General features: G+C 47.1%; 1 protein-coding gene across 1 annotated transcript in view; it reads right to left on the bottom strand.

Annotated features, from left to right (window-relative positions):
• Window positions 1-11,473, bottom strand: part of JAG1 (jagged canonical Notch ligand 1) — a 47,094-nt gene extending 35,621 nt beyond the window's left edge. The window contains exons 1-2 of the mRNA XM_069234114.1: window positions 10,955-11,473; window positions 8,663-8,974 (exon numbers count right to left, since the gene is read on the bottom strand). Coding sequence (XP_069090215.1) covers window positions 8,663-8,974; window positions 10,955-11,023 — 381 coding nt within the window. The 5' untranslated portion in view covers window positions 11,024-11,473. The remainder of the gene's footprint in view (window positions 1-8,662; window positions 8,975-10,954) is intronic.
• Window positions 11,474-13,015: the final 1,542 nt, after the last annotated feature.

Raw genomic sequence — 13,015 nt, 5'->3', positions numbered from 1 at the left:
AGGTCCCATCTCCAATACGACCTGTCAAAGCATTGCGCGTTCCATGCTGGACCAGATCGCCTGTCCAATGAGACCAGTCAAATGCAATGATCTTTTCATGCCGGACCAGGTCCCATCTCAAATGAGACCAGTCAAAGCTGACCCCTCCTCCCCATTTCCAATGCCACCAGTCAGTACATGGCCATGCTTCATTTCCACAATCATACCCAACAACTCAAACTCTCCACTTATGCTAACCCTAGGCTTTCACGGACCACACCAGAAAAGTTTTGTTTATGTTGGAACACACAGGGGTCCTGTGCCCCGTGAGCGGCTATGGTCAATGGTGACATTCCCGCTTGGTAAGAGTGTCCACCTTCCATGCATTCAAAGGTGGTCTGTACTGGCCCACAACAGATCGTCGTTTGGGCCAAAAGCACTGTCTGGGCTGACAGGATGTCAATGTCACACTCAACTGGAAACACTGAAACCATATCAACTTGTATGAACCCAGTTAAATTACACCAATATACTTGTTTTTATGTTCTTCACGATAATCGAATAAACATTAGAACATCTATGTAGGATTTATTTTTTTAACCATACCCTTAAACTTGGGAATTTCTCCCCGCTTTAGGAGCAAAGAAGAGTCAGGTGGAATGTCTAATTTATTTAAAAAACTGCAACATTTTCCACAAATGTAGTTCAAAAAGCTGACAGACGCATTTGCATTTTGGTTCCAGTTTTCAGGTCTTTTAAGGTCAAGCTGAGAATACCCGTTATGTGCCTTTGACCACGAGTGACATATTCACACCGCCATTACCGACACATTGAGTAAAGAGCTGTCTAACGGCCCCAGACAAATACCTACTATCATCACAAGCCTGTACCTACAGCAGAGAGGGGTTTTCTGGGATCACTGACGCAGCATGAGGTAGTGGTGGTCTAGAGGTTATGTTGCCGGCCTTGGGATGGATTTACAGACCCAACCCTCTTTCTTTCGTGCGCATGGGAGTGTGGAAAAGAAGCCATGTGTTGCAGCAGGCCTCCCCTCCACACCATGCCAGAGCTCTTGTGGAGTAAGCATGGACTGCTATGTAACACGTCCAGTCTGGTAGTAACTATGATGGTCGAAATACCACAGATGCCAACGCTCTTGTGGTGGCAGAAGGTACCATTTATCAGCTCTGAGACTAATGACAGCAACCAAGATACTTCCTTACCATACAGCCTCCAGGCCCACATATTTTTGAAGAAGTGAAGGAAAGAGAGAAACAAAAACTACTGTCTTTTTTTAAATCTATTTTTGCAAGACACTCGTTCACACTTTAGGAAACAAACCCTGCAAACCACACGAGATCCAGCATTCATCTACATGCAAGTAATTGAGTACGTGATAGCAGAAGATTTGCATGAAACGCCCGCCATACAAGCAGGAAGAAGGGGGACAAAACAACAAGGTACTAGAGCCTCTAAAAATAAAGGCTGGCTGGTCATTGCCGAAAAGTAGCTCGACGCCTCCCTACACTCAAATTTGGGCGAAAATGTACAGATACGTTAGCCTCTTGTTAACATTTATTTGAGAAACTGGGTGGGGAGGGGCGGACTGCCAGAAGGCATTTTCTTGAGGAAGGCCCTGAACATTATTTTATGTTTATCTTTTAGGAAGCACTCACAGTCTTGGTGCCATCATCACTTTTCAAAGAAACCTCCTTTATGGGCAGGTACACCACACTGGTGTTACTGGATTGAAAAATGGGACATAGCTCCTCTAAAGGGCTGTAGGTGCATCACTGTTGGCATATTTTTTGCTAACCAAGCACTGATGCCCACTGACCACAAGCACAACATGTGCTCCAACCACCATAAGAAACAAGTGTATATCATACAAGGCTCCTTATGGAAACATTACACTCAAAGTCTACAACAGTATACTGTAAAATGTATACCAATCACAAAGGAAATTCGGGTGGCAAAGTCTGAATAGGTTCATAACAGTACAAAATGGCGCTGGGGGTGCATTTTTATAATGGTTCATCGGGGACCCCTGCTACAACACACACCACTTGTGAACAGTGTTTTAAGACATGGGGGCACAAGTACAATGGTGCCAAGTCAATCCACAGGTCCAAAATCAAGTCAAGAAGAGGTTCTGCTTATCTCATAACACACTGGCTACGCAGAGGTCAGGCACGGGTCTCAGTTCAAACCCAATGGGAATGTTCGGAAGCGTGACTCAACCAGTTGAAGTGCCAGCAATTGTGTGTACTCGACTCTAAAACAAATCTCAAGCATTGCACTGTCTCTTTAAAAAGTGCGAAAAACATGTCAATCACTAACCATAGGGAAAAGTGCAACCCTTCCCTGGACCTGTATCACGGCAGAGACAGGTTCGCCGACGAGACACGCCCAGGTTTATCACGGTGTCAAAGGCTGTGCAATCCAAGACACTTGACAACACAAACTGCCCCCACCATATGTTTTGGAAACAAACCACTAGACTTTGCACACTTCATAACAATCTTTCTGCACTGAATGCTGGGGCTTGGAAACAAAGCAGCACCCTCCTCAAAAAGGCCACATTAAGCCTTGAAGAACATTAGGAGCCGGCCTTGATAAAAGCGGTTAGCAGCCTGCTCTTTCCTAGGCCCCGGGCTACAGCGCCTACACTTACTGCAAAGCTGTTTACTTAAACATGTAGGAACGTTTGCACATAACAGAGCGCGTGCATTTGACGTTGGCAAGCTGGGAAATTGTCGAAGGGCCGCCGAGCGCGAGCGCCTGTGTGAAACGCAGAAACTGCCTGGGCCGCGCGCGTGGCCTGCCTGGCCCCACAGCAGCGCACAACGGGAAACCTTCCTCCACAACCTGAGACACGAGCTCGAAGTACTTGGAGTTCGTATCAGGGAAGGGGCACACTTCACACACCAACAACAAATGCGAAGCAGTGCATGCACCACAAAGGAGAAGGCACTAGCCATCTCTTTACAGGGGCCAACCTAATTAATTCATTTCTTAACGTATTGATGTGCTTCAGATTGGGATGGAACAACTGCCGCGGTAACCTAAGGACCTGGAAGATTAGTTTGGCTTGCTTATAAGAAAGTAAGGCGGTCAGGGTAAAAGTAAAAACACCATGGCCATCTTGGATCCACACTAGAGTGCCTAGAGACTGTATTCTGAGGGCAGCGCTGTATATACATGTTGTCAGAGTTCGTAGCGAGAGCAGACCGCAGACCGCTGCCCAATTACCCCAATGACAGGTAATGAAACAGGTCTCACCTAACTAACTGGCAGCGATTTTAAGATGGTAATCCAAACTAACTGGCAGCGATTTTAAGATGGTTAACTAAATGTGGATTTGGGTGAAGATCAGTTTTCAAGGTCCCGTAAGTAATAGTCATCTGAACAAGTGACCACTCAACTTCACTATTATGCTGACCAAGGAACAAATTGGACTTTCAAGGAATAGAGGTGATCTATCCATCTGAGCAGTGTGTGCGCGCTTTACAGTGGATTATCACAAAGTCAGCGACTGAACCCAGTAAACGTATTTATTATTTAGCTTGTTTCATTTAAGCATGAGACTACAAAACGTAGAATGATGCCAGACTAAAGCTACAAGTGGCTCAACCACCAGGAGAGGTTTTCGTTAGAATGACTACGAGGGGGCATAGTGATGTATTTAAATAGGGCATATTGTGTCAGAACACATGATCACCCATTGAGGTTGAAATGAAAGAGGTTCAATTACTGTTAATGTTTTTATCTCGCCATGTATCTATTACATAACAACCAACATTCAGGGACCATAAATAAAGTTGGAGCAATGGACGTTGTGCCTTATTAAAATACATTTAAACATACATCCTATCCGTCTTTACGTTTCACATCTTCAAACCTAACAGGGTCAGGTACAGAGGGATTACTTTTACGGTGGTCACCCATAATACTAATAAAAAGACACATACTTAATGTGACATCAAGAGAACTCATAAAAAAATGTTAATTTTAAGATGCCATCGTAGGCAACCGTAGGTAGTTGAAGTTAGTATAATACATCCTAGATGCCTTTGCTGAAGAACCTAACCACTGTAGCAAGCTTCAGAGTTTACAGCATTCCTTCACACTGGATGCAGGTGCAGCTTTCAGGGGTCCCTCTTTCCTCCAGGCTGGTCCTTGGCTAGTGTCCTAGCAACTTATTCAGACCTCCAAATCACTTGGATGAATTTACAGCCCGTCTCCATTGCCATTACTCACATCAGTACCACATGGCCTATGGACCATCATCCCTCCAAACACAATTCCAACAGAACTGCGGAGCACGCATTTAGCAATCACCACACTGCCCACCAAAAAAAAGAAACTTGACGCTGCATTATACTGATTCGCTGAAACGTGAAAACAAAAACCGGCGAGATCTTGTTAAACCCTTTTACAGAGGGCACAAGGGTGAGACAGCTATGGAAGAGGGGCGAGCGATCGAGATGTCACAAAGTAGTCAGGGCAACTGGGCCTTCAATGCAACCAATTCCAAAGCAAGAACGCTTAAGGAAATCTCTTAAAACCAACAGCTTATACATATTCATGTACCTCTGAACTAAAAGATGTGCAGGAGAAATTCTATCAGTCTTACATTTAATTTTAAATGCAAAGACACACAACAAGCACAGACATGGCCCATACGCAAGGATAAAGTAGACCTTACAATGTCTCTATCTGAAACTTTTGCTATTGAGACCCACAAACAAACAATTTTCCTACTGAAATCCATTGATACAATGGCCAGGAGTACAAAGCAGTCGACCCAAACCATCTTCCCAAATAATATGCATTCCATCACCAAATACCTTAAAACGTGTTGGCCCATATGCCATGTTGCTGCCATGCCCCCTCTCTATGGAGTAAATCCACATGTAATAGCATCCTATCTGCAAAACAAAGCTCTGAATTTTCCCAGGTCCGTGACCGAATCCAATTAATTACAGTTTTTCCTAAGCATTCTGGGATTTGCAGTCCATTAATCGCATTATATTTTCAAGACTCAATTCAAGAATCCGAAGAAAACCCCTGGATTGCCTGAGCTGCTCCTGTATGAAGTGTGGAAAGTGGAGGGCCCCTGGCCATACACATTTATCCTGGTCCTTCTACAAGTGGAAGACACCATTTTAAATTAGCCTAGGCCATAACCAAGAAAAGAGTCAAACAAAACTCCTATTTTAGTTTTCAACTGACATGTTCGCTGTTTTGTGCACCAATTTTGAGCTGTTCTGTGGTCTTTCAGCTTGTGGTTCGCAACCCTGAAAACTCTGCCTGAATTTTTTTTTGCGGGCAATACCACAATGAATTACCACGATCAAACACTATTTTTTCTTCACGTACTTGGAAACAAAAGCTATGAGTTTGGTCTAGTTCATGAAAGACTGAGCCAACAGCACGGCTAAATATCAAAAGCCCAAATTAACACGAAAGGGGGCTTGCAGAGTACTCCAAAAAATGACCACAGACAAAAAAAGCACAACATTTGTCTTCCACGAAAGAAATCCAGCCCTTTGTGGGGACCAAGTCCCTCCTCGGTTCATTTTTTTTTTTTTTTTTTTTTTTAACAGTTAGAAGACATACAGACATCCTTCTCGACTCTGCCCTTCAGAAAAGTCAAACGCTGCACAGCAGAGGAACTTCAGGCGCTGGCAGCACATCAAATACCTCAGATTTTTATAAAAACCTTAATCCCTTTGATGGCATATTTGATATCAATTTCTATCTTCTTCTGAGAGAACACAGCTTTTATGTATCCGACAGAATAGTTTTGCAAACTGTGCTCGCATTGTCCTTCCTCTGGTTATCTCTCACGGAAAATGAAAGTTTACTTCCTAATCTGCATGCAGTTCAGGAAATCGGCCGAGGTGCTTAAGGTGCAGGCGGCAGACCCCATTTTCAAATGCACATTTCTTCCTGCATTCCTTTTTATGGGCGTTATCCGATACACGTGTAAATTAAATCCCTTGGCTGCAAACTTGAAATATTGTGGGAAAGACACTCCTGTAACAAGCATCTGGTTTGTTATTGCCAGCAATGGTGTTTTGCCAATAAAAAAAAAATGAAGGAGCGACAATGCGGTGGAAAGAGGGTGCTGGCATAGGCCCAACGTCTAATGTTTCTAGATTCCCAAAGGAAGCAATAGCTAGTTATGGTTGGTTATGTATTATCCCTGTTCTCAACAGCTGTTAGCGTGGCAGCACTGGTAGGCAGTATGGATCAACTGCAGTTACACCATGTTAGGGCAGTTAGGTGGATTATTCCGACATATTAATTCTATTATTAAAACTTAATTGTATTAATTGTTGCGGCCAAAGACAAGAGAGCAGCGATAATCCTTTTAACATCCTAAGGTAATAGGGCTCGCTCTCTCGTGGTAAGTTTTATTACATATTGCAGAAAGTGTCGCTGAATGATGGCTACTTAAATAATACAAAAAAAGTATACTCGATGTACTGGTTAATCCACAGCACTCTGATGCCAAGTTGTGAAATGTGTGCTCATAGCAATTATTCAAGGTTGTGGCCTGTAGAGGCCCCAGGGGCTCTTGTGTTCCATGGTAGGTTGCACTCGCTCAGTGATTTGCAGGGAATCCTAAGCAGTCATTGCTGCCAGTGACACCGGGTTAACACCGGCCATATCTGGGAGGTTTCGCTGGGTGGTCTTGGTTCCTGTCTTACTGCAGGGATCAAACCATGTGAAAACAGCTACATGAGTCCCCCTTCTAGCTTACAGAAGCAAGGCAGTATCATAGGCTTCCTTTAGGAAAAAGTGACACACCTAGAGAAATTAGTAAGACTTTATCTGTAATGTCATCCTATTGAAAAGTTGCAACCTAGCAACAGCCAATTGTTTCCAGTCAGCCTCAAAAACTCTGCTTCGAGAAGTACTTCAGATCAAAGATAGGAAGTGATGCTTCAGAAAGTCTGTCCTTTCAGGACATAAATGTGGGGTGAGATACAGAGTTTTTTTTGATTATTTACCAAGAAAATTAAACGACAGTAGTCGCAATGTGACAAATGCTTTTTCATGCAGCCATGGAGTTCTGTAGTAAACAACTATATAAAATATTTATACTTCGGTGCAGCTCCACTGTAGGGGTGCACAATACTAAAATGTCCCCTCAACGTTTCCATCTGTACCTGTCCCAAGACTAAAAACCGTCACTCAACTCAATTGTCACACGTGAATCACTTCCAAACTTTAGTCCACTCCGGACAGGTATTATGAGCTCGCAGAACACAAAGCAAATTAATCAGACTAACAGCTTTCAAGAAAAAGTACCACCAAACAGTTCACTTCATGAGAAACACGTCATGGCAATGTGAGCATTTGTTAAGGACGAATATTTTCAGACATTCTGCCATGGGCACACGGCTTGCCATACCAGTAGTTTTTTTTTTTTTTAACTGCGAAATTGGCCTTCAAACATGCCAAAAAAACTTTTTTTTCAGATACTTATGAAACTATTTGCTAATATCTCTAACCACGATGAAGGTTATGTTCTGTACACGACTGAAACGGTATTCTAGCCAAGGCCTAAGCCCCTCCTAGTAGAACACTGCAAACAACCCAGGTTATGATGGCCAATGTATTTCTAGAAGCATACAGCCACATGTTCATTTTTGAATAATGATGATGTATAGTTATAAAACACAAATGTTGGAAAGAAGCAGGTGGATGGAAGGGACATGCAAGTCAGGTGCTGGGTGAGACTCAAGGCTCCTTAGTCTCCACGACAGGTTCATCAGGTGCTAGTGTGTGGTATGCAGAGGGAGGTGTGATGGTCGGCTATGCTATTCAGGAAGGGAAGAGGCTCTACACTGACTGGGCTCTCGAGCTTAGGGCCCTTGGCACTTAGTCCCTTGAGCAGGAAAGCTCGATGTGTGGAAATTAGAGCGTGTTTTCTCCACAAATGAGTAATGTTTTGGCTCATGGGGTAAGTGTGTCAGGGAAGCATTCAGACCGTACTCTATTCTAAGGTTAAAGGTGCCATGTACACGGCCTTGGGTCTGTAGGCACGTCAGGTAGGCACTGGCAGACTTCAGCACAAGTTTTTAAGTGAATGAGGCCCTGTGGGTCTGGGTCTGGTTCTCTTTGGCAAAGTTCCCCTGTGTGTCAGTGTACCCTAGAAGGGGAGTAGGCCGCAGGTCATAAGCAGGCCCCCAAAAGGTTACTAAGGACTCGTGCACCTTTCAAAAGCAGGGGTCATTTGCTAGGTGACTGGGGCCATGTGTCAGGCTCAGCAGGGCTCGACTGAAAAAGCCATGCAAGTCAGGTCTTAGTCTTCGGCTATTCGTGTGATATATCCGCTGTACCACTAGGGGGCGCGCTAACTACGGCGCTGAGACTCCCAGACCTCGCTCCCGGCAGCGCCTTACGCGTGCTGATTCCCAGGTCAGTGAGCTGGACGTGCTCCCGGGGAGCGATGAGACATAGGCAACCTCCCCGAGGATGGAGGCCCAGAGTGGGGAATCTCAGGGTGGGAAGCCGGCCTCAGTACCAGGCCAGACGGACCCACAATATGTATGTATTGTGCAAACGAAACAACAAAAACTCACACACGCACAAATAAATAAAAAAAAACAATTTACAGCAATCCTTGGGTTAAAATTCATCCATGAAGAGACACTCCGGAACTCACCGGCCAGGCGAAGGTGAAGGGCAGAACCAGACGGCTGGTGGCGGAGGCGCGTCCTGAGCGCAGACTTAACGTGTTGCCGCCGAGGACGGGGGTGGCGCTGCCGCCGAAGCTGCAGGGTCCAGCGGCTGAGCCCGACACCCGGGCCTGGTATTCCTTCAAGCACACCTTGAAGTAGGTGTCGCATTCGTCGCGGGTGCAGCGCAGGTCGGCAGGGTTGCGGGTCCCGTCGCAGCAGTTGCCGTTCTGTAGCTCCCCCCGGGGGTTGTGCATGGACAGGATCTCCAGCTCGAACTGCCCGGAGCACAGGCACACCTGCACCGGGAGAGAGCTGGGGTTAGAGCGTGTACACAGTGCGTAACTCACACGGCACAAAACACGAGCACTTAACATCCCAAATAAAAAGCAAGCACAGAGAGAAAACACGAGGACTCAACCCAAAAAAGCCAGCACATACATAGTGGGGACATGCACCCGGGGCATGACAGCATGCCCTCAGCGAACAGTACCACACGGAGACAGTTACACCTCGTGGGGAAGGAAGACTAAGCGTGTGCGCGGAAAATAACACCATACACTGCAAACTTTAACACAAGTGTGCACTCCTTGGACGACAGGTTACATCATGTTCAGAGAACACGACATAATGCACTGGGATACAGCAGGACATGGGACATGGCACACTGCAATACCACCACCAGACTAGTGTACCGAACATGAGAGGAAGGGGGGGGATCACTAATATAAACCCACGAAGGGAGCCACTGCACCCACTGGGTAAGTTAAAGCATGTGCAGTGAATACAACACCACTTAGTGCTAGCTTTACCACTGTGTGTGGAATGAGGGTGTGTAGAATATATACAACGCAGGGACACCTCTCCATGGCCGTGGCAAGCACGGAAATGCACAAGCAGTATTGCACAGGAGTGGAGAAAGGTAAAAGCTCGAGCACATACAAGGAAGGCAATATGTACAAAATATAGTAGCCTAAGCACAAGGGCAGGGCAGCATATATGTTTGCAGTCAATGGTGGAAGGGAGAGGGTTAGAGCACGTGTAGCACGACACTGTCACATTCCATAACATAGGGATGTCTGCAGCCGGGGGGCGGCGGTAGGCCGCGCTGACAGACACCTGCAGCCAGGGAACTTGGGTGGGAAGAGGGATTACAAGGCTTGAGAATCCTACCCATTAAGAAAGCTGCGGTTCGAGCTATATGCGACCAGAACCCCAAAACATGTGCCAAGCACTCGACATACTGAGCGGTTGGCATGGTGTACGCGCAATAGAAGTGAACACTTGGTAACAATGCACAAAATTCCGATGGGAAACCATCCATGAACGCAGAGTGCAACACGCAACTGGGTCCAGAACTCCGTCCTGTCGGGTTAACACCCTGATACAGAACTCTGTTGCACAAACTTCAATAATGTAAACATCTTTACAAGGCTCGCCTTTCTTTCTAGTTATACCCCCCATTTAACAGTCTGGGGGAAGGGGCAGCCCTGAGGAAAAATTAAACCACATTTCCACAGACTCCTAAGATTATATAACGAGACCACTCTCCCCGGGTTTAACTGGAAATGCTTCCCACTAGGCACACACGGAGCAGCCCCTCTTAGGGAGGGCGGGTGTGATCGTTACACTGGAGTCTCCGGGGAGGGAGGTGGTGTGTCATCCAGGCCCAAGGCATTAGTGCCACGATTAACACACATTGGTCTGATCGACTCGGAAACACACGCTATCCCTCTCCCATGTAGAAGGGAGACTGGTTTCACAGCTAAAGCCGTTTGCATTTCTCAACTTTTTTCCCCCCACTAACTCCCTACTAAAACAGTGCAAAAATAGCAAATCCACCCCTTATTTTTGTTTTGCAGACTCGCCCTCCTAGGTGCTTCCAAGTGTGAGCCAGGCTCAGCGCACCCGCACAGAACTGACACAAAACGTGCAGCAGCACCGCTGGTCCATTCTGTAACGCGTTTTTACTGCTTGGTCCTCCTTAAAATAAATCACTTCTTTTGCTGCATTCCAACACAAACGGGGCCACTCTGGTACAAACTGCTCCTCTTTCCAACTTTCTAAGCTGAGACAGTGCGAAGTGCACGAAGTTTCCATGTTGACGGCAGAGCTGAGGCTCAGCTCGCAGATACCCCATATGCATCGCAGGTTCAGTGCAGCGTGCGTGCACGGGTGGCACATGCAAACACGAAAAAAAAAAATCAAATCAAATAAAACCATCAAGCATCCCGGTGGGTGTCCGTGGTGGGCCCTGGAGGCGGCGGTCCTGCACGTACCTTGAGGCGCAAGCAGAGCAGCAGGGCCAGCAGCCTCCTGCAGCCGGAGGCGGTGGCGGGTGTAGGCATGGTCCGTGCTTCGCTTCCCCGGGGCGTGCAGTCTTTCTGTGCGGTTCTGGTGCTGCTGTTGCTGCCCCCGGGGTGTGCGCTTTAGTGCTGCTGGGCGCCTCGGGCCGCGCTCATATACCGGCCCGATTGCAGCATGCACGAGTGGAGGACAGACGGCGCCCTCCGAAGGGGGGCAGGCGGAGGTGGGGGCTCCTCAATAGCGCTCTTTTGTGCCCCGGGTCTCGGTTATTATTCAAAGTCCTTTTTGTGCCTCCCCTCCTTTTCTTCCCCTGTCTGTTCTTTTCTTCGCGGGCAGCGGGCTCTGCGAGGAGGCGGAGGAGGAGAGAGGCAAGAAAGCGCTGGGTGATCCTGGGGGCGCAGCCACAATGCGAGAGGCCGGGAGAGCAGTGCAGACTCAGAGGCAGCCTCATCCCGGGCGGGGCCGGGCGCATGCGTCTGCTCCATATGCATGAGGCGGAGGGTGGCGGGCGGGGAACGCCCTCACCGCCGGGCCCAGGCCTTCCTCTCGCAGCTAGGCCCCCTCCCCTCCGGCAGCCCGCCTCTCACGCCCTCCCAGCCGGGAACACAAAAAACGCTGGGAGCCAAGGTGCCTGAGACAGGTAGCGAGGGGGCAAAGTTTAATAGCGAGAGGGGGATCAGATGGGACCCGGGCACGCCTATCCCGCGGGAAACAAAAAAGCAAGCTGTTGGGAGGCGGCGTGCTTTTGATAATATACTCCAGACGGTGTGGTGTTTGTGTGCTGGATTCCTGGACGCGCTCTCGGCGGCCGCAGCTGCATTTATTTTGCGTAGATGCAACATTCCCCATTCGTATATCTAACACCTGTTTGTCTTTAGTTGCCAAGTGTTCTGATTTTCGAAGGACGGCCTTTCTTTAAACGTCACCAAAATGCCCCTGCTGCCTTTGGGTTTAATTAAATCACATATCGGGCCATAGGGCGACCAGGAGGGTGCTGCGCTGGCTGCGGGAGTATGCGCAAACTCCCGAGTCACGTCTGCATTATTGTTGGATTTACCATATTATTTTGAAGGCTGGCAACATCAGTACCAACGACCAGTGACGTAACGAACCTAGAGGGCCCCCCCATGCAAAGAATGTCTAAGTGCTCCCCCTTCGGTCTCACTCAGGCCAGGCGCTCTGCTAAGGGTCCCCCTTGAAGCTCGTGGCCCTTTGTTACGCCGCTGCCATCGACTTGGGCAATAGTTAACAGCTGTTATCGACAACAGCACGAAGACTTCTTAAGACTGGCAGCATGCCTTGGATATATTTTTGAAAGAGGTTGTTTTGAAACCAGTGTTCAGCTGCATTTCAGGCTCTCCAGTCACAGTGTTTTGCCCCAGAGAGGCACGATTTCAGAACAATCCATACATAAAACCAACAAATGCGGAGAGTAATGTCATTGTGCAGTGCAGATAATGGATGAGGACTCACTCTGACTCTTTCCTTAAAATAAGCCAGGCTGGGAATATGTTAGAAGCAACAGAGCAAACAATGGCAATATACTCTGTCATGTGACATAGTGAACGGGCATCGTGGTAGGTTCCTATTTCTTTGTTCTGGAACAGGGAAAAGAGCCACATCCGTCCTAGACTCGATGCTGTTGTGTAAAAAAGCATGAAATGTAATAGGAATCTAACCCCCATTGCGCACGCAAAGAGTTGAGAAAGATGTACAACCCATTTTCATCTGTAAAATCTGGTTGGTTAGGTCTCTAGACTACATTTTACATATAACATGCTTTATTTCTGAATGTAACACACCTGATTATTCCATTTGACTTTGAGTCCAATGCTCAAAATACTTTGCAGTCAGAGGGCTTACACTGCTATTTATGAGGGAAATTTCATTCACCAACAGGCTAACAGCTAAAGTGCTCTCAGCATTAATTTGGCTAGGGTTCTGCCATAGATGATTTAGGCCTAGTTCACTGAGGTCTGCTTACATGTGCCCTCTTGCTGTGGCCTTTAATGCTCATTAAAGTGAATACCTCA

This window comes from Pleurodeles waltl, chromosome 5 (assembly GCF_031143425.1).
Source record: "Pleurodeles waltl isolate 20211129_DDA chromosome 5, aPleWal1.hap1.20221129, whole genome shotgun sequence".
Lineage (NCBI taxonomy): Eukaryota > Metazoa > Chordata > Amphibia > Caudata > Salamandridae > Pleurodeles > Pleurodeles waltl.
This window is presented reverse-complemented; position numbering and strand designations above follow the sequence as displayed.